The 27,188-nt window shown below is 34.9% G+C and overlaps 2 protein-coding genes, 1 long non-coding RNA gene and 1 pseudogene across 3 annotated transcripts in view; 2 read left to right on the top strand and 2 right to left on the bottom strand.

Moving 5' to 3' along the window:
• pdk2b (pyruvate dehydrogenase kinase 2b) overlaps positions 1-27,188 on the bottom strand; it is a 40,590-nt gene that overhangs the window by 6,367 nt on the left and 7,035 nt on the right. Inside the window, exon 7 of the mRNA XM_056479129.1 lies at positions 27,064-27,066. Within this exon, the coding sequence (XP_056335104.1) occupies positions 27,064-27,066 (3 nt within the window). The remainder of the gene's footprint in view (positions 1-27,063; positions 27,067-27,188) is intronic.
• LOC130246253 (uncharacterized) lies at positions 542-5,820 on the top strand. The gene is made up of 3 exons (XR_008839419.1): positions 542-643; positions 2,003-2,102; positions 4,988-5,820. It is a non-coding gene; the product is annotated as an uncharacterized LOC130246253 (long non-coding RNA).
• On the bottom strand, positions 7,713-11,363 carry LOC130246413 (pyruvate dehydrogenase (acetyl-transferring) kinase isozyme 2, mitochondrial-like; annotated as a pseudogene).
• si:ch211-264f5.2 (uncharacterized protein LOC570749 homolog) overlaps positions 17,120-27,188 on the top strand; it is a 31,584-nt gene continuing 21,515 nt past the window's right edge. The window contains 8 exon segments of the mRNA XM_056479128.1: positions 17,120-17,218; positions 18,764-19,081; positions 19,341-19,496; positions 19,499-19,669; positions 22,036-22,387; positions 22,474-22,508; positions 22,511-22,552; positions 22,688-22,737. Coding sequence (XP_056335103.1) covers positions 17,173-17,218; positions 18,764-19,081; positions 19,341-19,496; positions 19,499-19,669; positions 22,036-22,387; positions 22,474-22,508; positions 22,511-22,552; positions 22,688-22,737 — 1,170 coding nt within the window. The 5' untranslated portion in view covers positions 17,120-17,172.

Genomic DNA, 27,188 nt, shown 5'->3' with positions numbered 1-27,188 from the left:
TTCCTTGCTCTGTTAAACATCATTTGAAAAATATTTTTAAAAAAAAGAAAAAAAATCAAAGGGGGGTTAATAATTCTGTCTTCACTGAGCTGCACATCGATGTGTTTGCTCTTCAGTGTTTGGACTCTCAGCAGTGAATATTAAAACACACCGAACTGAAAATTGAATTGAATTAACTTGAACTGTAATTACCTCAGACAAATGTAGAGCACCCAAACACTGTGGAGCTTTAAAAAATGTTCCACAAATGAAATTTGTGTCAGCGCTACAGCAAGAGTTTGTCAATGGTGGTTCCTTTGAGAGCATAGCTAATGGTTGTTTAGCAACAAATTGCCACACTGAAAAAAATGATTTAGGCCTCTATTAAATTAAACATAATTCAATTTTGTTAATTTTAAACAATTTAATTTAGTTGTTGATTTTAATAAATATTTTTTAATTGGTTTTAAGTGAATTATATGTGTTTTGAACCAATCTAAATTAATTAATTAAAGTCTATTAGAAGAAATTATGTTTGTTTTGTGCGCATGCGCGTTGCGTCCCTTTGCCTCGGCGCCAAAGCCCACAGGAGTTTTTGCTCTTCAGAATCCAGTCAGATTGATGGAAGACGCCAGACCCGGGTTTTTGTACATCCATTTGCACAGTAAGTCACGTTTTATATTGTAACAGACTGTTTATTACAGAAAATACTTTGTTGATTACATGTACGCATAAAATGGTCTCGTTCGGACTGTCTATTTTGGTCGTTTTTAAATTTCACAGCGACCGACCAACGGTGGAGCGCGCTCTCAAGTTAGGTTACACACGGTTTGACAAATCTCGCTTTTATGTCGCAGAATATATTTAAGATTCTTTTTAGCAAGAATGTATTTATGTAGACTTGATATATAATGTTTTTAATGAAGTAAATGGTTATTTTCAAGAGAATAAGCATTTTCTTTGATGTGACGACTGTGTCCGTGATCCGCCATTCCAAACGAGAAAAGTTAACGTTACGTTGCTAACGTTAGCTCAGTCCTTTGTGAATTTGCCGTAGCTTTTACTATGGGTAACATTAAACATGCGTTTTAGATAGTTGTGAACGGACAGTATCATAATGATTTGTTATAGAACGATTTGGTCTGGCGTTAGGGCAGTGCTACGTTGTCTTAGGAGGTTGTCCAATGTGTGCCCATACTGGCTTAACATTAACTTTTAACGTAACTTAAAGGGCGTCCATTTCTACAGTTTTTGAATTTTTGACGCAAGTGAGATGCTGTAATTATGTCGTTGGGGTTATAATACTCATTATGGGCTAACTTATATGCACAGCATATATATGCAAGTGTTTATCAGCCACCGATAAACGTCCAGCGAAAGGTTAAGGTAATGTGACTTTTTTTTTAGATTCATAAAGTGCCTTTTACATCAACAATAATGTAATTTAATTAAAATAGAATCCGTTAAATAGGCATTAACCATTTATTAGTTGTCCAAACGTAAAAAACACATGCAGACGAGTGCTAAAACTCCATGGAAAATATTGTGGTAAAATAATTTACATATTTTAAGACATGGCGCTGAAGAATGGAATTTAATGCAGTGCTTTGTCTGGCCTGAGACCCACTTTATGTCGTATCAATCAGGCAGTGAAAATCAGTGATTAAAAAAACAGACTAAGGGGTAGTTAAAGGGGTAGTTCACCCAAAAATTCTACATTAGTTTACTCTCTCACAGGGAGACTTTCTTTCTTCAGTAGAACATTAAAGAAAATTCTGCTAAATATTTAATGTTGTACTGAAGAAAAAGTTCTTGCTAACCTTATTAGTGTTGTTGGTATAAAAATATCCCTAACTAATCATATTAATCACATGTTCTGCGATATGTTCAGTAAGTAATTTATCTAAATGTTGCCTAACATAATTGATCAGTAAACAATATGTTTATTAAGAATTTGGTCATGTTGTTACTTATGCTGAATTTTGAACCTAAAATGATAATCATGTATTTCCTTTCATTTGAGGTACTGTACAACAAGTTTCCTTTGCTGAGTTCCTTGGTCAGGGGTTTAAATACATTTGCTGTCCAGTACTGCAGTTGGAATTTTCCATCAATTTTTTATGGTAAGTAACTGCAAAATATTTATCACTACACATTACAGTAAACAGTCTTTTAACTGAATATGTTGCTCTGAAAAATCTGAATAGTCCTTAAAGGGATAATTCACCCAAAAAGGGAAATTTACTCACTATTCACTCAGTATTAAATGGTTCCAAACATTTGAGTTTCTTTTTATCTGTTGAACACAAGAGAAAATATTTTGAAGAATGTTAGAAACCAGTAATCATTGACATTCATTGTAGGAAAAACATATTATGGAAGTCAATGGTTACCGGTTTTTATCATTTTTCAAATTATCTTATGTTGTGTTTATCAGAACAAAGAAACTCAAACAGGTTTGTGACAAGTGAAGTGTAAGTAAATGTTATTTTTGCATCCTAGTTTTCACAGTACTCAATCAACTCAGTTCAACTCAGTCAACAGCTCTAATTCAACTCCGTGATTCTCTCCAAGAGCGCCAACCAAAATGTCTAGCCTGCCATAAAATGATTCGACTATCTGATTGCCGATCAAGAGAGGTTATATACCTCTTTGTGTTCCTCCTGTACATTGCATTCAAAGAAGAGTCACAAATCAGAATTTGGCCTCAAAATGCACAGTGCACATCCGGCCTTAAGCCTGCTTTTTACTTCTGCGTTGAGTGATTGCCGTGACCTACGGCGCCTGCCTTGCGCGCAGCTGTGCACTTATACTTGTGCGATTAGTCTTTTTAAACAGTATTATAATTTCTAAATTACAAACAAATATTCACTAAAGTACAAGTAAGTATAACACTTTTGTCCAAAAGAAGAGAAAATTTATGTTATGTTAAGATTAAAATTACTGTTTAAAAGCAACTTAACTTGAATTTAATTTTTTGGGGGGGCCGTATCAACAATCAAAATGTATTGCTGAATAAACTTTTCAAAAATGTTTAATCTAATAATGAAACATGACTTTTTTTTTTAAAGGATAAATTAAAGTTTTAAATTTGTATACTTATACATTTAAATATACTTAATATATTTATATTATTTTGGTTTAATTAAAAATGTTTAAAAACATTTAAAAACACTAATTAAATAAATATACATGTCTTATCAATTTGTCCAATTAAATTTGATTTATTATCATTGTACTTTTTTATTATTTGCAGAGGTCCTGTGGGTCTTTGAAAAGTCTTAAGTATTAAGTTAAAATTTTAGGTCATAAAAAGTCTTAAATTTGAGAGGTCTTAAATTTTGCATCAAGGTGTGACATATTTCTACTGAATTATATATAATTGTGTGTGTGTGTATGTATGTGTGTATGTATGTGTGTATATATATATATATATATATATATATATATATATATATATATATATATATATATATATATATATATATATATATATATATATATATGAATATATGACTATTATATTTTGCAATATGAATGCTATATAAATGTATAGACCTGTTTATACTCTGAGCACACCTTCATTCTCTACAGTCCCCAAACCAACCCGTGGCCACGCCCACAATGAGCAAACAAGAGAGCATGGACAGAGATTATGGCGTACTCGTGGTCAGAGAAAGATCATGTAACTTAGATTTAATTCGCCAATGTTATTTTTACTGTGCACTATTATTCTTAAGCCTTATGTGCTGTTGGAGATATTAATTTGGCCACAGATTTCTTTGTTTGAGCTCATTTTGGTGACATGTTATTTTTTACTCATATTTTGGGAAAATGCTTTGAAATTTTTTAAAAACCTCACCAATACACTCTGGGCAAATTTATTACTCTTTTTATATGTTTGTGGCTGATTTTGCCCCATTGATTTCCGTTATAACAATGTTCTTTAGTTGCAAGGTCATGACAGCATATTAAATATTTTTGATCTTTGATAGTTTTTCTTTTTAGGAAGACGTAAAAATTAGTCATTTTTTTAATAGTTGATTCATCAGTTGCAGAGCAAAACTTTGCAAAAAGTTTGTGGCTTTTGTATAGTTATACAGAGATATTGTGTGTTTGTGTGAGAGAGAGACTTCTGCACACATTGTTTTGAGAGTTGCTTATTTAAATTTTCTCAGACATATAGTAAACATAGTAAGGTGTATTTATGCACACACCACACTATCACTTTACTGTTATACTCCAAAGAACTTCATATAAAGCCAGAAACTTTTTTGCACGGGCCTATCTAAAGGGTTTAATGCTGCCAACTGATCATCAACAGTTAAAAATGACAAAATAAACATCTACTGAACAGGGAAAACAACCAAGCAACAATGCATGATTACCTGCTGTCATTGATTTGCATCCAAAAAACGTTGTTATCATGGAAGTCAAAAGGGCAAAAAAAAACAGCAACCTAACCATAATGAAAGGGTAGTAAATTTGAACAATACAAAAGGGTTAAGGTGAACAATTATGACCAGGTATATTACTATACAATGGGTATGATCAGAAGTTATTTCCACATTCAAGTGGCCAAATCAGTGGTTTTCAAGCCTTAAACCTTGTGTAATATTATTTGATTAATAATGCAATAATGCTTTCTTGACATTATATGTAGTTTTCAACATATTGCTGTATTGTTTGCCCTTCAATTATTTTTTCCAAAATTCTTTTTAGTTAGTCTTAAAAGATCTTAAATTTACCCTGATAAAACCTGGATAAACCCTGTAAATAATTGTGAAGAAGTCGTACTTGCAGATTACGCACAAATATTTGTTTGCCCAGTGTGATGTTTGCCAATATGCAATCATAAATGATAGTTATAATATTCCAGAGGTATAAATGTGTGTGTGGGGAGGGTCGTTAAGGTTTTGATTTTATTTACATTTGATTTCTACTGACTTTTCACAAAATTTGTTTCAAAAACAATGTCTAATAATGGTTTCTTTTTATTCAAATATAGGGCAACCAAAAAGAAGAATTTTTGAAGGACCTGACAAACATTGCCATGGCCATATGTGTCATCAAAAAGGAAGTAGGAGATTTTGGAGATTATGACGACATTGGCATCGTTGTTGATGGAACAGTGATTCTTGAACAGATAAAATCTGTTGCACAAGCCTGTGCATTGATGTTGGGGGCAATTTATGTGCTTGATTTGGCTCACCCAAAAGAGCTCAAATACTATTACGAGTTTGCCCAAAAAGTACTCATGCAAATGAACTCTGACAAGCTCTCCTCAAAGGTTCTCATACTGAAAAACAGTGTGATACTGTAATTTGAAGCATTGAAGTGTTGATAAATGCTCAACAACCATATGTATATCACATACAAATTGCGACTTAGTGTAGGATAGGTTTTGTGTAGTGTAGGTTTACTTTGCTGTAGGAACTTGTTTTAAATGTTGACTTAAGACTTGTATTTAGTTAAAACTTTTTACAAATTGTGTGTGTGCGTGTGTGTGTGTGTGCGTGCGTGTGTGTGTGCGTGCGTGTGTGTGTGTAAGAGAGCGAGAGCGTGCGCATTCCATAAACTTTGCTCAATCTGTTAATAAGTTAATTTTTTAAGTTAATCAGTTGATTATTTTGTGTATTGGAGCAAACTGCAATTCTTATGACACACACACCAAGCCATTCTATGACTTCATTGAGTTTTCTTTTATGTGTTGGTTTAAATTAAATGTGATGTACAAACAGTTTTTGTTTTATGGTGTGCTGCTAAAGCACTTATAGGCAGTGATTTATGTTTTGTTAGAAATTGCATCTTAAAAAGTCATTAAAATGAATTCAAAACAAACTTGGTCACGTGTCATTTCAAAGTGTATTTGCAAGCAGTTCAATGATCATTTTAGACATTAAAAATAAATACATGTAAGTAGGAATAACAATGAAATTGTAGTGAACTAACTAAATTTCATTGGGAAGGTAACTTAAAAAAACTGAGTAAATCCAACATAATTTGATTGTTTAAACTCAACACATATAAATTGAGTAAATCCAACTTAATTTGATTGTTTAAATCCAGCCCATATAAATTGAGTAAATTCAACTAAAATTGTTTGCTTAAATTTAACCCAATTGAATTATTTGCAACAGCTTGCCTTAAAAAAATTAAGTAAATCCAATGAATCATTTTTTTCAGTGCAGAGGAAATGTCATGCCTTGGGTTTTCCACATGATATGTGAACAGCTCCTAATATATACAGTGCTTCCCACACATAGACTTTACTTGGGCGGGCTGCCCAGGTATATTAACGGCTGCCTAAGTATATTTAGTGACTTTTTTACTATTATTATCATCCTTTTACCCTTTTAGTATCCGACCAATATAAACAAACATCCACCATCGATTAGGCAGTGGAAAATCGTCTCTCGTTTACCCGTTTTATTCTGTGTGTTCGAGACCTGTCAACACTCCAATAGACATCCAACCCATGTTTCTAAATATCCTAAAATACCCATGATTCAACTTTTGCTTTCAATTTTTAGAGCTTGTATGCGTTTTTGCTTTACCTTTTACTTAAGTCTACTTTGGCTTGGCGAGACCAAGAGAAACATTAAATAATTCTTTTTTAATCTAAATGACTCAGAAGAACTTTACTATATACTCAACTTGAAGATGATTGGTCTAAACTGGCTGCAAAATATGTGTACACCATTAGAAATGGTTAATCAACGCCTTATTTAAACAATCAACACATTTTAATCTTGTAATTGATAATTTTTAGAGATATTGTCTGTTTTTATTCCTTTTTCTGTCATTTCTCATTTGCTGATTATTTATTAATTTGATGATGTTGATATATTATATAGGCTGTTTTATATTCATATCTAAAACTCTTTGGCAGTCAAGTTTGCTTCTGAACTTTGAAAGAGAGAGAGAGAAGCAGACTAGTACCTGTCAGTGGGTGCCATGGCTCCTGAACAACATGAAAGTAGGAGAAATAGTGGATTTTGTTCATATTTCAACATGTTTTTTTTTTACTCTAACCCCAGGGATCACCAAACTTGTTCCTGGAGGGCCGGTTGTGTCCTGCAGATTTTAGCTCCAACCCCTAATCAAACCCACCTGAACAAGCTAATCAAGGTCTTACAGGTATACTTGAAACATCCAGGCAGGTGTCTTGAAGCAAGTTGGAGCTAAACCGCAGGGATTCTGGCCCCTCCAGGAGCGAGATTGGTGACCCCTGCTCTAACCCATTTGAAAGAAACAGTTGTAAAACAGTGTCATAATAAATAAACATTATTGTTAGAATACTTATGTTTTGTTTGTCGCATATGTTAACTATTTATGTGCTGTGGGTAAATGGTGTTTTCAATCCGGCTTACCGCTGCAAGTATATTTTCAAGACCTGTGGGAAGCACTGTATATTCTGCTATATAAGCGCTGCCTCTGGAAAAAGTGATTTTTTTTTTTTCAGCCTGTCTACTGTTTTTGAGTCATGCAGGTATATTTAATGTAGCTAATTTTACAAGCTAAATTAGATCATTCTTTATTTTTTTTTTTGTTATTTTGATGTATACAATCTGATTAAATCACTGTCCAACATCTTTTTTTCAGATTGTGATAACAGTGCAGTAGTTTCCTCTCTTTTAACTCACTGCAAATATTTAGGTTGTGATAACGCAATGTTAGGCACTCATGTTTTACATGGTCCAGGAAAAACGACACAAGCCAAGAGGGTGTACTTACTGTGCTGGGTTGATGAGCATGCGAATGGAGACACGGCTCATGTAAAATCGGTCCAGAAGTACTGAATGTTTGTGACTTCTTGTCACAGGACTCTGCCCCCGAAGTGTCTCTATACTCGATGACGCCCTGAGCCATGGTTGGTACCACGTCATTGTGCCTGTTCCTAATGGTCACAGAGTTTCCACACATCTTTGGGGGGGAAAACAACATGAATCTTAATGTTCTGTTCAATATTTCTGTAAATGATAGATGGTTGTGTTGGGTGTGTGTAGATTGACGAACCTACTCTGCAAGAACTCTGGGATCATCAGGACACTTGTCTTGGAATTCCAGGATGTCCATCAGCCTTGGACAAACCTAAAAGGTAACAGTGAGTATATGGAAATGAATGCTATAGGATTTTTTCCTCATGCTATGTCTGCTAAAAGTACACAATGTTTTAATGCTTGCTTTAAAAAGTATGTTTGGCCCATCTTTAAGTGCTCATCAGGGTGATAATATTGATACTAAAAATATAAAATATGTCTGAAATAAAATAAATATTATATGATTCTTATTATATAATATATATATATATATATATATATATATATATATATATTATATTATATATATATATATATATAGATATGATGGGTGTCACTGTTGTGCAGTGGGTTGTACAATCGCCCTCACAGTCCAAAGACAATGCGCTATAGGTGATTGAGTAAGCTAATTGTATATTGTAAAGTGTATGTGTGTGCATGAATGTGTATGGATGTTCCAGTGATGGGTTGCAGTGGAAGGGCATTCGCTGCATAAAACATATGCTGGATAAGTTGGCGCTTCATTCCGCTTTGTGGCGACCCCCAGATTAATAAAGGGACTAAGCCAAAAATTAACATGAATGAATGAATATATATATATTCATTCAACTAAAATAATGTTAAAATAGATTAATTACTACAATTAAACTGAAATAAAGCTAGCAAAAAATACATAACCAAATTACTAATATCAATACTAAGATCAATATCAATTACAAAATACTATTAAATGCTATCATAGTATTACAATAATACCACAATAACAACAATATTTAAAGTTATATTTAGCCTGGAGGTGTTTTATATTACTAATATTGAATTAACACATTTCAAATCTACTTAATATTTATAAGAAACTTCGCAAGAGACGTGAACTTACTATCGTATAATAAAAACATAGCCTTTAATAGCTATTATATTTTATTAAATATATATTAGATCATATTAATTAATATAACGCACACGTTTTCAAATAGCGATATTCTCCCTTTTTTTACTGACTTTTGTTCTCTCTGTAATTTCTGATTTCCACGAATTTCCCTCGTTGTTCTGCCCACCAGAACGTTCTGTTCACCCTCACCTCTCGAAAACACTATGCGCGCCGCCGCTAGTACTGTATGTACGTGCACCTTCTCATATTTCACTATCTGGAGTTTAACCGCCGTATCCGTTGCATAACAGTAGCCTCGAGCAGTCTGGTAAACAAGTCATGGTATAGCAAGCTATAACAGACAAAGGAACGCACTATACTAGCGTATAAACTATTTTAAAGCAAGTATATTTGGGTGAGCCCTTCACACAACCAAACGTCATATCACATGAACACCCAAACAATAACTAGTAGCCTAGACTGCTTCTATCGTAAAAAGGTCAACTTTATTTGTTATATTTTCGAGTTTAACAGCAACAACTGTGGTAATGACTCCTCAAATGTAAGATTTGGTGGGAACAGGATGAAGCTGGATGTTCATAAACAGCTGAGTGGTGTTAATATCTCGAAAACACCCGACTGAGAGGAAGTAGGGCAAAGTTCATTGTACAGTAAGAAGGCGTGGGAGTCGTTACATAATGCACGCGTGGAACAAAATAACTCATTTTAATGGGTTAATACGATGTTAATTAGTGTATTTGATAACACATTCGCATGATTTAGCTACTCCATTTGTTATATAGGCTGTTAAAACAAATTAGTTGATGTTTAGGCGGAATTGGGACTATTTGTGGAGCTGCGCATCGATGTATTTGCTCGTCAGTGTTTGGACTTTCAGCACTGAACACTACTCTGAAAACTGGACTGACACAGTTTCAATTTACTAGAACTTCTATGTTAAGCTGTTTTGACACAATCTACATCGTAAAAGCGCTATATAAACAAACATGAATTGAATTGAATGTATGTTTTGTGTGAAACCAAAGCACACGAACTTACCAGCTGTGAACCAGCTGCACAGACTGAGTCTCTATTAGTTGGTCTGGTAAAAGGTTGATCTCCTTCAAACTGTTGCTCATTCTCACTGGGAGCTCCTGTCTGAGGAAAGCGAAGGATGTTTTCTCGCATGCATTTGTAGTCCCTGCAAAGACAATGTGATAGTGTGAAACAACAGCCTCGGGGCACTGCAGTTACATAAAAATGTAAACCGAGGTAAAGTTGGCTTTATCAGTTGATTAAACGCTCCCCGTGTTGTTTATCTACGCTCCTTTGAATATTCGGTTTGAATTAGCATGTAAGTACGACTTCAAAACAACATTAGCACTATTTAATTGACTGTGAACAATATTTGATAGTCATTGCTAATATGATTTTCCTATATAGAATTAGCAAATAATACTTTTCTAATATTATTGAGAAAGTCTGAATATGCGAATATAACCAACTTTACTTCAGAAAAGTTAAATATTACATAAGTTACGAGTTACGAGAGTTATAGTGCTAAGCTAATATTTAATACTTAGTGCTAATGTTATTCTTCGTGTAGTTTCGCAAACACAACTTGGCTTTTTGTACTGAGGTAAAGTTGGTTTTATATTCGCACATTTGGGCTTTCTCCTTATTAATATCATTTCAGAAAAATATTCTTTGCAAATTCTAAATAGATAATACATATTAGCAGCCAATGACTATCAAAGAACATTGTTTACAGCTAAATAAATAGCACTAATGTTGTTTTGAAGTCATATTACATGCGATTTCAGACCGAATATTCAATGTAGCACGTTAAACAATAGGCTTTAAGTAACTTAAAAAGTAATAAACACTGAAAATGTTTGAGCAAACAATAGCATCTTATTTATGCAACTATCGCGTGCATTAAATTATGCAATAGCTATGTATATTGCTTAATATTATATTATATATATATATATATATATATATATATATATATATATATATATTAATATATTATATATAGATATATATATTATATATATATATAATATTAAAATGCACCAAATTAACGTTACATAATTAAAAAAACAATATTAGGTTGTTGAAATGCAGCAGTGTGCATAATCATCTAACGTTTTTCAGCCTGCTATTATCATGTTAACAATAGGCTACTGCATCAAAAAGAAATTGCATTCAAATTTGATGCTTACCAAAATCCAGAAACTGCTTCATTGACAAAGGCGATGGAGAAAATTTGGCGTAGTAATCAATATGCTTTGGCGCGTTAAGCATCGCCGCATTCCTCATCATAAATCTTACAAACTTCATCTTGGAAAATTAATATCCGAACTAAAATCAGAGTAGATGAAAGTCTCTGAAAAAAGTTATCAGTATATCCTCAATGTAGTTCTTGGTTCAGTCTCGGGTTGTCTTGAGACCCCTGTTGTTGACGACTCTTTAAAGTTTGCGTTCGCGCACAGAAACACGCCCAAGCCATTACGTCGATATCCATATTGACCAATCGGAGAATGGAGACAGGGACACTTGCACATGTCAGCTGTCATGATAGAGATAAACAAGTAGCCTTAGAAGTGTTTTTCCAGGGATGCAAGCCTGTCTGCGTAATATTTGTACACCATAGCATGGAAAGTCACACGGTGGCATCACAACGAGACGGCCATAAAAATATGATACAGCTGGGGACATTATGAGTCAAGCTTCACCTTTCACCCACTTGTACTGGAGCACATAAATATTTATTGTAGTTCATTCATGCATTCCATTTCATTCAGCGTAGTCCCTCTGTTCATCAGGGGGCACTACAGCGGAATGAACCGCCAACTTATCTAGCAAATGTTTACACATGTTTTAGCATGCAACCCAGTACTGGGAAGCACCCATACACTCTTACATTCACTACGGCCAATTTAGTTTATTCAGTTCACCTATACCACATGTGTTTGGACTGTGGTGTAAACCGGAGCACCCAGAGGAAACCCACACCAACGTGGGGAGAACATGCAAACTCCACACAGAAATGCCTACTGACCCAGCAGGGGCTCGAACCAGCAACCTTCTTGCTGTTAGGCGACAGTGCTAGCCACTGTGCCGCCTGTTTAGTGTATTTTATTTATATAATTGTTGGAGTTTTTGGTTGTTTATAAAAGCCCTTCTAGGGAAAAGTAGCTACAACACAGCATGGAAGTCACATGCTAGCATCACAACAAGCCATAATATGATAGAGCTGGTCATTATGAGGTCAAGCTTCACCTTTCACCCAGTTGGACTCGAGCACAGAAAGGTGTAATGGAATAGTAGGCTATAAGCGTGAATCATTTCATTCATTCATAAAATAATTTGTTTTTAAAAAGGCAAGATTGATAAATTGACAAACTTTTAATGTTTAATGTACACTCACCGGCCACTTTATTAGGTACACCTGTCCAACTGCTCGTTAATGCAAATTTCTAATCAGCCAATCATATGGCAGCAACTCAATGCATTTAGGGATGTAGACACGGTCAAGACGATCTGCTCCAGTTCAAACCGAGTATCAGAATGGGGAAGAAAGATGATTTAAGTGACTTTGAACATGGCATGGTTGTTGGTGCCAGATGGGCTGGTCTGAGTATTTCAGAAACTGCTGATCTACTGGAATTTTCATGCACAACCATCTCTAGGGTTTACAAAGAATGGCCCATAAAAGAGAAAATATCCAGTGAGCGACAGTTCTGTGGGCACAAATGCCTTGCTGATGCCAGAGGAGAATGGCCAGACTGGTTCCAGCTGATAGAAAGGCAATAGTAACTTAAATAACCACTCGTTACAACCGAGGTATGCAGAAGAGCATCTCTGAATGCACAACACGTCCAACCTTGGGGCGGATGGACTACAGCAGCAGAAGACCACACCGGATGCCACTCCTGTCAGCTAAGAACAGGAAACTGAGGCTAAAATTCGCACAGACTCTCCAAAAATGGACAATAGGAGATTGGAAAAACGCTGCCTGGTCCATGAAAGCATGGATCCATCCTGCCTTGTATCAATGGTTCAGGCTGGTGGTGTAATTGTGTGGGGGATATTTTCTTGGCACACTTTGGGCAGATTAGTACCAATTGAGCATCGTGTCACCGCCACAGTCTACCTGAGTATTGTTGCTGACCATGTCGATCCCTTTATGACCACAGTGTACTCATCCTCTGATGGCTACTTCCAGCAGGATAACGTGCCATGTCATAAAGAGTGAATCATCTCAGACTGGTTTCTTGAACATGACAGGGAGTTCACTGTACTCAAATGGCCTCCACAGTCACCAGATCTCATTCCGATAGAGCAAATTTGGGATGTGGTGGAAAGGGAGATTTGCATCATGGATGTGCAGCCAACAAATCTGCAGCAACTGCGTGATGCTATCTTGTCAATATAGAGGAAAATCTCTGAGGAGTATTTCCAGTTCCTTGTTGAATCTAATCCACGAAGGATTAAGGCAGTTCTGAAGGCAAAAGGGGGTCAAACCCGCTACTAGGGAGGTGTACCCAATGAAGTGGCCGTTGAATGTATTTCTTTTATATAATTGTAGTTTTTGTTTTTGGGAATTTATAAAAGCCCTTCTAAAGACATGTGATACGAATTAGCTTTGGTTAGCATTATAGTACATGCATGGGATGGCTGTTATTTCAGTTTAATGTCTGTTTATTCCATCTGTCCGTAGCAAATCAAGTTAAATGAAAAAATAAATAAATAATTTTCCAGGGATGCAAGCTTGTCTGCGTAGTGTTTGTACTGTACACTACAGCATGGAAAGTCACACGGAAGCATCACAACATGACGGCCATTAAAATATGATCCAGCTGGTCAATATGAGGTCAAGCTTCACCTTTCACCCAGCTGGACTCGAGCACAGAAATATGTAATGGAGCAGTATAAAATGTGAATTATTTATAGTAATTTTTTAAAGCAATTGTAAAACATAATTTACTGCACCATTATTCTAAAAACATACAATACAGGCATGCGTATAAGAAATGTGCAAAATGCAATAATAAACTAAGTAGGTAAAAGGTCAAATTATCAGAGCAGGTCATGATTATTAATATGGAGCATATGATTTTGACATCCCATGATGTTGTGACTTCATGCACATGTGAATGAAAATGAATCAAATGAATGTCAGAGGTTATAAGTGAGTGTAGTGTCCTTTTTTTAGTGCATGTAGAACATATCACTGACCCTTTTGAAAAATGTGCATTTGATGCATATATACATTTAAACATTTTATTTTTGTTTAATGTTTAATACATTTTTCACTCAATGCATTATCGCATTGAACATTGCATTGCACAAAACAAATTAGCATTTTAATTCTAAAAAATCTTACTGTGACATTTATAACAGCATATGTATATATATGTGTATGTATATGTATATATATGTGTATGTATATATATGTATATATATATATATATATATATATATATATATATATATATATATATATATATATATATATATATATATATATGTATGTATAATATGTGTATGTATATATATGTGTATGTATATATATATATATATATATATATATTTGTGTGTGTATATGTATATATATGTGTATGTATATGTATATATATGTATGTATATGTATATATGTGTATGTATATATATGTATATATATGTGTATATATATATATATATATATATATATATATATTTATATATATATATATATATATATATATATATATATATATATATATATATATATGTGTGTGTGTGTGTATATGTGAGTGTGTGTGTATGTGTATATATATATATATATATATATATATATATATATATATATATATATATATAATAATATATTATATATATATATATAATGTTAGATATTTTAAAATAAATATTAATTGACTAGATGTTTTATTTTATTGTTATCCACATTCATTTAAGTTGAAGCGTGGTTTAAAGGGATAGTTCACCCAAAAAAGGAACATTTTACGTACACTCAATCACTTGTTAAGCACAAAACAAGATATTCTGAAGAATGTTGGAACATTTGTTTTTATTGACATCCCTAGAACAGGAACAAAAATGCTATGAAAGTCCCTCCATCACATGACGTGGATCCGAGAAATCTTTAACTGCATAAAACTTGAGAAGTTGAGATGCTTACTTGCAGGATCTCTCAAATCTTTTACAAGACCTGGAATCTTGTTTTAGACTGTATCAAAGGCTTATGTTCAGTTGATTTAAGCTCAATACACAGTAAACAACTGGAAAGAGGGAAATATTGACTTCTTAACACAAACTTTTCTCTTTTTTTTCTTTTCATTTTTTTTATTTTAAACTTGCTCAATTTTTATTTTTTATTTTAAATTTTTATTTAATTAATTAATTTTTTTTCCCTCAGATGATATGTTTGTTTTTAATTCATAAATTTTATTTATTTTATTTTGAGGGGATAGTGGGAAAATAAGAAAACTAAGATGGTCTGTAATTTTTACTTTGTTGTATTTTATACTACTATAGTATGGATGTAACCTGAAGGAGGCTTTCACAGAGGAGCGAATCCAAATGCAGATATATTCAACAGAATCGGCAGGCAGGCAACAGTCATCACAGGAGCAATCGGGTTCATACAGATAATCCAGAAGTCGTTGTCGATAAACAGGCAAATGGTCAAAACCGGAGTAAGGTAAGATAAACGATAAACAAGACTAGGAATAGATTACATAAAAAGGATCAAAGAACACGGCTAGACATTAAAATGAAATGCTTTGTAAAATTACAGGTTCGTTTGACTAACAAAACAAACAAATATCACTTAGCAAATGTCGTGTATAGTCGTGTAATGAGTCCTTGAGCAGCTTCAACTGTGAGTGTTTGCAATCAGACAAGATTAGGACCCGGTGTGTGTCCACGGTGCATGCTGTGATTTATAGTCCATTTGGTAGCAGAGTTGTAGTTCTCCTTTAAGTTTGCAAATAATTGCATAGTATTGCCATTTACGTAAAAACTATGATCCAAATGATCTCTATTTCAAAGCGGCAGTCCACTTCCATAAAAATTATGTTAAATAATGTTAATAAAATACTGTTAAATCCATTTTAAAAGCACATTCTACATCAACATCTTCAACGTTTATATTAGGATAATTGCTTTTTTTTAGCATCAATTGACAGACCTTAAATAATCTTAAAAAGATTTTGTCCCTTAAATTTGCATTATTATGCTGTTGTAATTAATATTATTAATGGTGTAAAATGACAGTAATTTCACATATCACAATAATTTGTGACAGAATATTGTACAACAACAACAACAAAATCTTGTGACAGGCGTAATTCCATAAGTATGAGAAGAGGCCATACACAACGCTTAAATCAGCTCAGATTGAATCATCATTAATCATTTTGGGAGAAAAACAGACATATGTAATGTTACAAATAGCAAAACAATTCTATTCACAGATGTCAGTCAATACAAGTATAGACTAGAGTGATATTTGAGATGTGTAGCATATTGTAAACAATACCGGGAAACTGAGATTGCATAAATCCTGTGGTAATACGGACTCATGACTGCTCTCTGGAGGAGAAAGTCAGACAGACAAACAGATGACTGAAATGCTGGAACTGGCCGCAAGTCTGCTGCTCATGGACTAGTGGATTGCACAATTGAGAAAACAAACATGTTCAAGTACAACTATCAGATAAAATGGACACAAGTCAATATGAACTGGGAAACTGGACTGTTTATTTTCATCATATTACCCTATTAAGAGGAGTCAAATTTCAATATAGTTCACATAATATCGATGTATTTAGTATTAATAAGATGAAATTAGTTTTTTAATGAATGAATGAATGCATATATCTTCTAAATGCAATGCTGGTAGGTTTGGAGCATGGATGACCTTAAGATACTGTAATATACTCTTAATAAATATTTTTTTTCTTAATTTTATTTCAATTACATTACATTTTGTATGTTGTATTTCAATATTTCAAAAAGTAAGTATAATTGGGGATTGTATTGTGATTATATTAAACATTATTTGAGGTAAATGTTAAAATCAACCTGAGACTTTACACTTTCTAAAGGGGAAGGATGACAGGAAACAAGTGTACTAGAGATGAAGTTCAGGAAATGTTGAAATCCACAAACGTTAAAAGGAAGTGTGTTAGGGATGCATTTTATTTCAAGACGAAGGTACACGTGAAGAGATTTTATCAATTTTGGTAAATCAGTGAATAAATCCACATGGCTTTTCTGCTGGGTACCCTAGTGCTGCTTTTAGGAGTCCAAGGTAAGTCAAACTTTGAGGAAAAAAATTAAGGTTATCTCACAAATATATACAATTTTCTTTAATTAGACTGGTGGATTTTAAATTAAATAGAATTTTTGTATGGGCTATGTATTGTATTTTTACTCACACACTTTACTTTGGCTGCTTTACTGAGGTTGCCACAGTGGAATAAACCGAGGTATATATATTTTTAAATAGCTGTTATATATATATATTATATATATATATATATATATATATATATTTAAATTATTTACTTGCTTATTCACCATACTACTTATTGTCATATCGTTAGTGATTGTACTGTATATAGGCCTATGCAGCTTTAATATGCAAAACCTAATATGAGCTTGAGCAGCATTAACAATTCGTTTTCACGTTCATCAGTTTTAACAGTTAAAAATTATATTGGGATGAAAATTATTTGCTTTTAACAAGTATTTATAAAACTAATATAGTAATTAAATTTTTAAATATGCTCAGTTACAATGACATATATAATAAAACAGATTGATAGGCAATCGGTCAGGGATTGATCAACCCCACCAATCAGTTTACTGACGTCAAAGTGATTTATAATGACGTTCGTCTGACATTTCAACAGAGCTTGAAATTTCATAGTTTCAAATGTGCCCTATCAGCAAACATCCTCTTTTCTCTGTGCCCTTAATGTATTGGCAAAGTCCCTTTAAGTGTATTCTAGTTGGTATTGTGAAACCTTTGTAAAGATACAATTTGCAGATACAAGTTATTTCCCCCCTCAACAGTTTACATTCACTCTTTATATTAGTTGGGACCTGTCGAGCAAAACAGGTAATAATACTGTCCAAAAGAAAAGATGCTTCTGATGTTGTCTTGTCGAATGTTTACCATCCTGCTGTATATCTGCAACTGTTCACATTATAGAAATGTGCTTTCTATGACATAGATTTAGACATCACCCACTGAACTTTGGTAACATTGAAGTTGTGAAGCAGAGGCTAACACGTTTTGGTTAGCTTAAAATGTATAGTTCACCCAAAATCGAAAATGTACAACATTAACTCACACATATAAAACTTTATGACTATTTTTCTATGCTTAATACAATAGAAGATGTTTTGAAGAGTGTTAGCAGCTTGGAAATCAATGGCTAGCTATACCGTTTCCAACATTCTCCAAAATATTGTCTTGTTTTCAGCAGTAGTAAGAAACTCAACAGGTTTAGAACAAGTGAATGAGTAAATGATGGCAGAATTTTCATTTTTGTCTGTATCTTTAGCTGTTCACATCAGTTCAACATGCATTTTGGGATAGGCTATATAAAATAAAGAAGTTAATGAAGCGAATTTTCTTGCTAACATGCTATAATGCGTAAAGCAGCAGATTCTGTTACATTTTCAGATTTAGAGACCTTGCTGTCTCTTCACATCAGACGAAAATGCTGTAATACAGAAAATATAACCTCTACTTGTTCAGTGCAGCCTAACCATATCACACCTACATAATAATTTACCATGATCAGCAGAGTCTTAATATTAAAATGATCTGTTTTATGTTTCATAGGTATAAGCTCTCTATGGACAGTAAGCAAGATAACAGCTCAAAGTGGGGGATCCGTCACCATTCCTTGTCACTACCACCGTCTACACAAGGATCTTCTACAGATCTGGTGCAAAGGCAAGAAGTGGATGACCTGCGTGACGATGAGACCTACCAATCAACAGAAGCGAACCGGGATCAGCTTTTACAACAGCCCAGATGAACTGGTAACAACCATGACAATGACAAACCTACGCAGCAGTGATTCAAACCGCTACTGGTGTGCAGTGAAAACAGGAGGCTCCTACGTGAGAACATCTCTAGAGCTTTCAATCTCTGAGGGTAAATACGGGTGATATACAGTAGGCTACTTTAGCACCATAATCAGACATTTGATGATTGCAAGTGTTGAGTCATTCTACAGAAACTGCCTGTTTTGCAAAGGCAAAATGTCTAAAAATCTATTTCTTTTTTTAACATTTAAACTTTGACGACATTAATCATAAATTTGGCTATATGAAAATAATTTTTGTTAAATATAGGGGCAGAAAAACTGAGATTTTTGTAGAATGTAACCCTGTAACTGATTGCATATTTTCAGGAACTCCAGATTTGTCAGTGGCCAATAACAGGGTGTCAGGTGAAGAGGACAGCAATGTCACCGTTCAATGTCTCTACAGCGACAAACTTAGAGATACTGAGAAAAAATGGTGCATTAGTGGGGATTTGCGCTCCTGTCAAACAGCTCATATAGAGGCATCCCTGGTGCAGATCTGCAAATAAATGACACAGATGACGGTGTTTATACAGTGACACTGATTGGAGGGAAGAAGACAGACGCAGGCTGGTATTGGTGTATGGCTGGAGAATGGCAAGTTCCTGTTCATATCACTGTCAATTCAAGGCAGATGTTTACAGATGGCAATACAAGTGAGTTTTGGTAATGGTTTATTGCATATATTGTATATTTAATATATGTATTTGAGTAATATTGCAGACATAAAATGAAATGCTTCTTTCTTATCACCCATATAAAAAAATAACCATGGGTTTCCTATATAAATTAAAGGGATAGTTCACCCAAAAATGTACACACTATTTACTAACCGTCACGTTTCTAAATTCTGTTTAACAGTAAAGAGGATATTCTGAAGAAAGCTGAAAACCTGTAACCATTAACATCTATTGCAAACAAATACTATCCTTTTAAACTATGTTAACCACAATTCAACCTTGGTTTTGCTGAACAAACTATAGTCACATATAAAAAGGTTTAATTTGACTTGATTTGAGCAACATTGGGTTATTTACTTAATGTAGCTCATGAACATTTAGCAGCGAGAATGTTCAAACTGGTGAATAAAAGTTCCACAATTTAGATGCCAATGAAGAGAATGCCCACTCTCCCATAGATTTTAGCCGAGCTGACTGTTTTGGGTGAACTGTCCCTTTAATCATTTATCTGTAAGTTTGATACCCAGCCCTCACTCACTGAGGGCCTATAATTGATTTAGTGGCATCTTCTACAGGGTTTCTGCAGGTTCACTAAGTTAAATTGAAGACATTTCATTCATAAGATCATTATGAATGACATTTTAGACTCATGAAGGGCTAACGGCTGAGGAATTTTTCAAAAGGCCCAAATGGAAAAGATTTTTATTTGTCCTATCAAAAAAAATATTAAAATACATTAATACATTTAATAATACAATCTTAACTTAATAATAAAAAATTTGGAATATTTTAGATATTTCTTAGCTAAATATTTTAAATATTGCTATTTTAAATAAGCTCTGCTTGTATCCATATACTTTTTTCCAACACAAACTTTCTTTAAAATAAAAAAATTGACTAATATTAAAAATTATAATAATGTAAAATGTATGCACATCTATGCACATCAATCCGTGTCCTCAGCAGTAAAAAACATGCTGCACTTTTAAAAAAAAAATTATTGTATGGAAAATAATGAAACCATTATGATAAAGATTTAAAAATTACCTTTTTAAATAATAAGTTTAAAGTTTTATTGAGATGGATTGCTGGTGATTGTATGAGTTTTGGCCAGATTGTGTAGCTATACATGAACCAAGGAAATTAAGACTGTTTAAAAAAAGATTTAAGACCTACAACACAATGTTTCAGTAAAGACTATTTAAGTCTTAAATTAATGGGATTTAAGACATTTTAAGACCCAGCGGAAAGCCTGTTCTAGTCATGCAGTCTGGAGTGGACAGACGTAACCTTGCCTTAAACTCATGGCATTGGTGTGTGGTTACTCAAACAAACAGAGGAGCGATTTCAGAGAAAATTGTTTAGACTTTTGGACGGGAATTATTCAGTGAAAACTAATATTGCCAATCCAAACAGCATGCGTATTTTAAGTTACCTTTGTAAAAAGTTGTTGTGACTTGATTTTTAAGACAGGAGAATAGTGGTGAAAAACTGTGAACCAGTGGTGTAGTCCTTGCCATGCGCACGTATACTCAGTATGCCTACTTTTTTCCATGAGCTGTTTGGGTATTACGACTTCTGAAGATCATACTCTCGGTATACTCACTCGTTTTGGTGATTAGACTTCCCTAATTTTTGTGTATTGAGTATTTGAGTTTTTTGAAGATCACAACAAATCAGCTGAATGAAGTCTCGCTGAAACGTTCAAGTAAAATCATAAGACAGCATGGGCGTCGCTTTAGCCCTCCTATATTTCCATTCAGCCCCCCTAACACTTTTGCGATTACCTGTACACTACTAAATGATCGCCTCAGTCCCCTTTAAATTTGATATAAAAACGGCGGCAGAATCCCGATCCTGAACTCGTTTTTTAGTTATACAGCAAACCACAGCTGTGCAGTGTGTGTGTGTGTGTTATAATATATATATATATATATATATATATATATATATATATATATATATATATATATATATATATATATATATATATATATATATATCAAATGAATCAAAGATACATTGACTTTTGTCGTTTCTTTGCCTCCTTTTAATATTTGGATTGGGTAGGTAATAGTACACCACCTATTTTTTTAGGACTACACCACTGGTGTGAACCAACTCTCACATCCTGAGAGTCCACCGCACTGCAGTAGTAATGAAGTATTAGAACATTCAAGAAAGTACAAACCTCCCACGTAAAGATACTTTTACTAGGTTTACATATAATGTAGAGTAAAAATAAGTTTCATAAACGCAAACACCACATTTCAGATTAGATCTGAATAAGACAGACATTTGCTTCATACTGTATCTGACCTACTCTTCCTTCTTATTCACAGGGTCTTCCACATTTTCCACAGCACCATCCTTCCTCTCAACGTACTCTACTGATGTACACAACCATAGTCCAGTGGCAACACTTGAACCTACAAAAGCAAAATTACCTGAAAGTACTCCGGTTCAGACATTTACAGCATTCCCAAACCAGTTTCAGCCAACAATACTGTCGTCCTCGTCCTATCCGACATCAACAAAGAACTCAAAAGAGGACTCGTCTCAACGCAGCAGTACCATTAAGACAAAGAAACCGCTAACCAGCAGAGCCATAACTCCATTTGTTGATAGTAGCACTGCAGCTAATGTTTCATTTAAAAATACAATATCTGTACCCTCAGCCTCACATGAAAGCAGGTACAGTATGTTCTAAGTGTTTTCTGCTATCATTTCACATGTTAGCTGATATTTCAAGTCTAATGACTATTTATTTATGTTTTCAGAAACCTTTGGGTGATTGTACTAGTTTGTGTGGCACTCATATATTTACTGGGATTTCTTGGAAGTTGTGGTCATGGCATAGTAAGACTTATTATCATCAATATAAGACTGATCTTTTTCATAATGGAGTAATCTTCCCTTTTTAACATTTTAAGAGAATTCCTTCTACTATATAAGTTAAATGTATAAACTATAATATTCTCTGATCATTTTCAGAAAAGTCAAATGGAGGAGAGGAAGCAACAGAATTAACAGCAGACCTACATGTAAGTAAATCTTTAACTGTTTCAAAATTGCTGTTTAAAAAAACAATAGATTAAGTTAAATTAAAGGCTTACACTAGGTAACTTTGATCCAGAATGAAAAAAAAAAACATTAAATAACAAGCGAGTACATCACAAGTTGGTCTCAGTTTTTCCTCAACCTAAAATCTGTCCTGGCAGATTTCGCGGTTTGTTTAGTGCTTACGTCATTATCACGCGCGTTTCTCATCGTCATATCCTAAACAGAGTCAAGAAAGACACCTGTGATGTGAGATTAGCAAAAAGGTTAACAACTGTTAGCAAAATGTATCGACATAGCTCTAAATCACCAATTGACAAAGCAAGAAACTGTAAACAAGGCAGATGTAACGTGTAAAAAGAGAACAACACAGAATGCGTAAAAAGAGTCAACTGTTTTATTCATGACGACGAAATCCCTGACCCAGAAATCCCCAGACCCCTTCGTTTTTACTCAGGTAGGGTAATTTAACTTTTATTTTTTGCCCAACAACATGAGCTGAGAAGCAATGAGCTCACCATAGCATGAGTAGTATAGTTTTTTCTATATTTGTTTTAGTAGCCTGGCTAGTGCCTTGCATTGTACGTTAAAGAATGGACAGCGTACAATACAAACTTGATTTCTTTTTTTATTCAATTTGTTACCTGAAGTGAATTAAGTACTATGTAATTTGGCAGTGTGACCACTAGAGTGCGGTCTAAAATAACAGAACTTGTCTCTCAAGAAGCTGTTTTGAGATTTAAACCCACATGGAAAGTAGTATAGTAAAAACTATAGGAAAGTACTTGAATTGATATAGTAATGTTGTTGCTGTGGTAATACAACAACTACAGTAGCTTAATCTTATATAACTTTACCATACGATTGCCACAGATATAGGGTACATTATAGTAGGCCTACAACACGCCACAATTTACTGTGATAGTTAAACTGTGAAAATTAACCAGATTACACACACACAGTTGAAGTCAGAATTAGCCCCCTTTAGATTTTTTTTTTCTTTTTTAAATATTTTCCAAAGTTTAACAGAGCAAGGAAATTTCACAGTATGTCTGATAATATTTTTTCTTTGGAGAAAGCCTTATTTGTTTTATTTTGGCTAGAATAAAAACAGTTTTTAATTTTTTTTTAAAAACCATTTTAAGGTAAAAATTATTAGCCCCTTTAAGCTATATATTTTCCCGATAGTCTACAGAACAAACCATCATTATTGAAAGTTTAAAGCAATGTATTTACTACGTTTGTACCATTTGGGTTTAGTAAAATCACTGTTTATTGAGACAATCCCCTTTTCTTCAATGCATTCAAAATAATTTCTCTCATTGACTGCGTGATTCATTGTGACAACTTTAATTTTAATTCAACAATTAATTTTTTAAAAGCAAATTAAACTAAAAAGCATTTAGTTAAAAATTTTAAAGCATTACATTTAAAAACAAAAATCGTAACTCGTATTATTATTATTTCATTTTAAAAGTAATGTGTTACTTGTTAAATAAAAAAGTATTATTATTACATAACATGTTACTTGTAATGCAATACCCCCAACACAATATATAAATAATTTCAATTAGATTGCTAAGTATTATGTAATAATATAAGTATTATGTTTCAGAAAAGTACAGTTTTGTTTTGTCATATTAAAATCTGTAATACTTTTATTTCTATGGTTTAATTGTGATTTTGAAAATGAAGTAAGGAATGCAGAATAACATGACAGAAACATTGTATCTCAAATCGTAACCACTAAGATAAACCGATTTCTTTAAATCATGTAGTTCACAAATAACATTGCATAATTAACTTGTAATTTCAATCTAGACAATTAAAGTAATAGTTCCAGAATGAAAATGTACTTATAATTTACCCAACCCTAGTGATCCAAAATGGATAGTTTTTTTAGGTATTTCCAGGTGTTTCTCCATATAAAGTGGAGATTTAATGCAACTTCATAAGGGTTTAAACAATTCCAGTTGATGACCAACAGTCTCAATTAGCAAAACGATCAGTCATTTATACGTACATGTATTTAAATATAATACTTTATACTTTGATGACATGCAAATTATAAATCTGGGAGTGAACTAATGCTTTAAACCTCCAATTGCTAATAACTGACTTATTTTTGCGTATGACGTCAACTTAATAAACATCTGAAACTCTTCGATTCACAAAATATGCTATGTTAATGTTTGCCTGTATATCCATGCAGCTCAATTAACACAGTTACTATGTTTTGTACAGTAACCACAATGTCATTTAAAAGTGTTTGTGCGAAACCAAAACAATGTCTTCAGATTTTTTTATAATTATTTTCTTTGTAATTTTATAATTAGGATCTAAAGTGTCATGGATTGGTCAGGCTCTCACGACCCCCACTCACGAAGATCACCATCACCTGACTTCTAATGAGCACACAGCTGCATCACATTCACGAGCACCAGATAAAAGCACAGCACTCCAGTCGTCATTGTCCGGGCTCGTCTCGACGAAAGCGGACAACTGAGCGACACTCAGCGTAGTCATCCTCAGCTAAAACAAACGATTTACTTACCTGTTCTCTTTGTATTCCTCCTAGTCTTCCTGGTCCTCCCGAATCGTCCTGTCTTCCAGTCCTTCCAAGTCTGTGTCATCCTCTGTCAGCTGTATCTGGTGTGTGCTGTCCATCCTCGTGTATTCCTGTTACCCAGCCACGGAGGAAAAGACCCCAACATCATTCCTGATCCTCCTGGCTATCCTTCATGTGCTCCTTGTTGTCATTTAATAAACACCCTAACGTTTCCTTACCTCTGTCTCCTGTCCGCTTCATAACAGAAGCCGGACCCATAACGACGACAACATGAGCACCCCCGATCACCTTCAAGAGCTGGTGGACCAGTTGAAGCGGATTCTACAGCCACCAGCTCCACTTTCCAACGCACCACCAGCACCGAGCACTTCCGCCTCCACAGTTTCTTCTTCGGCCCTTCCTTCCAGTCCCATGGCCCGACCAGCGCCCTACTCAGGCGGAGCGGGGAGTGCAATGGTTTTCTGTTACAATGTTCCCTCATATTCGAAATGCAACCTTCTCTATATCCCACAGATAAGTCGAAGATCGCCTACATCGTATCTCTACTCTCTGGACCTGCACTTAAATGGGCTGAGACGATCTGGAACCAAGCCGGGCCGGTCATGAATTCCATCACTACCTTCACGGAGTATTTCAAAGAGGTGTTTGGACGTTCTGATGGGGAAGTAGCCGCTGGAGAGCAGCTGTATCATCTAAAGCAAGGTACTCTATCTACACAGGAATATGCTCCGGTTTCGCACTCTAGCAGCTGCAAGTGGATGGAATGAGAGATCGTTGTTGACCACGTACCGGCTCGGCTTGGAACCCACTCTCCGAATCCAACTGGCCACATTAGATGATACAATGGGTCTGGAGAGATTCATCCAACATTCTCTCCGATGTTCCGATCGTCTCCGTTCCTATCAACAGGACACCATCACCCCCTCGTCTGCACTCCTCCAATCGCCTGAGTCAACAGCCTCTCCAGAACCAGAACCCATGATAATAGAGTCTGGAAGACTGACATCAGCGGAACGACAGAGGAGGCTGACCCGGGGTCTGTGTCTATACTGCGGTGTCAGTGGACACACCCGTATGGAGTGTCCCCTTCGTCCCATTCGGACTTCAGTGAGTGTATTCAGTACGAATATTGAACAATGTAAACCACTTACTACCACCGTACAAATAACTACTGCCTCTATTTCTCTCCTTGTCACAGCCCTCATCGACTCCGGGTCAGCAGGGAACTTCATCTCCCAATCCCTCTGTCGTCAACTCCACCTCCGTACTGAGGCGTCCTCGCATATATACCAGATACAACCGATAACCCAGTGCACTCGATCTTCGACCCGTATCCATCGACAATGCGAAGACATCCTTCTTCAAGTGGGGTTGTTACATCAAGAGAGGATTCAATTTCTGGTTCGGAGGGTGCAAATATGGACATCATTCTAGGGCGCCCGTGGCTGGTGAAGCACGATCCCATCATCTCTTGGGGCACAGGAGAGATAAAGAAATGGGGATCTGGATGTACACCTGCCTGTTTTCCAAATCTCCCTCTTCAAGGTCGGAACCCCATTTCTTTGTTTGCAACATCGGTCGAGAGCCCTCCTGAGAAGCAGTCTATCCACATTCCTAAGGAGTACAGCTCCTTCATGATGTCTTCTGCCCCAAGAGAGCTTCCCAGCTACCGCCGCATCGGCCATGGGACTGCGCGATCGACCTAGTTCCAGATGCCCAGTTGCCAAGAGGTAGGATCTACCCGCTCTCGCTTCCAGAGAATCAGGCAATGGAAGATTACATAAGGGAGGCTCTGAGTCAGGGGTACATACGTCACTCAAAATCACCAGCCGCCTCAAGCTTCTTCTTTGTGGCCAAGAAGGACGG

The sequence above is a fragment of the Danio aesculapii genome, chromosome 19 (genome assembly GCF_903798145.1).
Source record: "Danio aesculapii chromosome 19, fDanAes4.1, whole genome shotgun sequence".
Classification (NCBI taxonomy): domain Eukaryota; kingdom Metazoa; phylum Chordata; class Actinopteri; order Cypriniformes; family Danionidae; genus Danio; species Danio aesculapii.
This window is presented reverse-complemented; position numbering and strand designations above follow the sequence as displayed.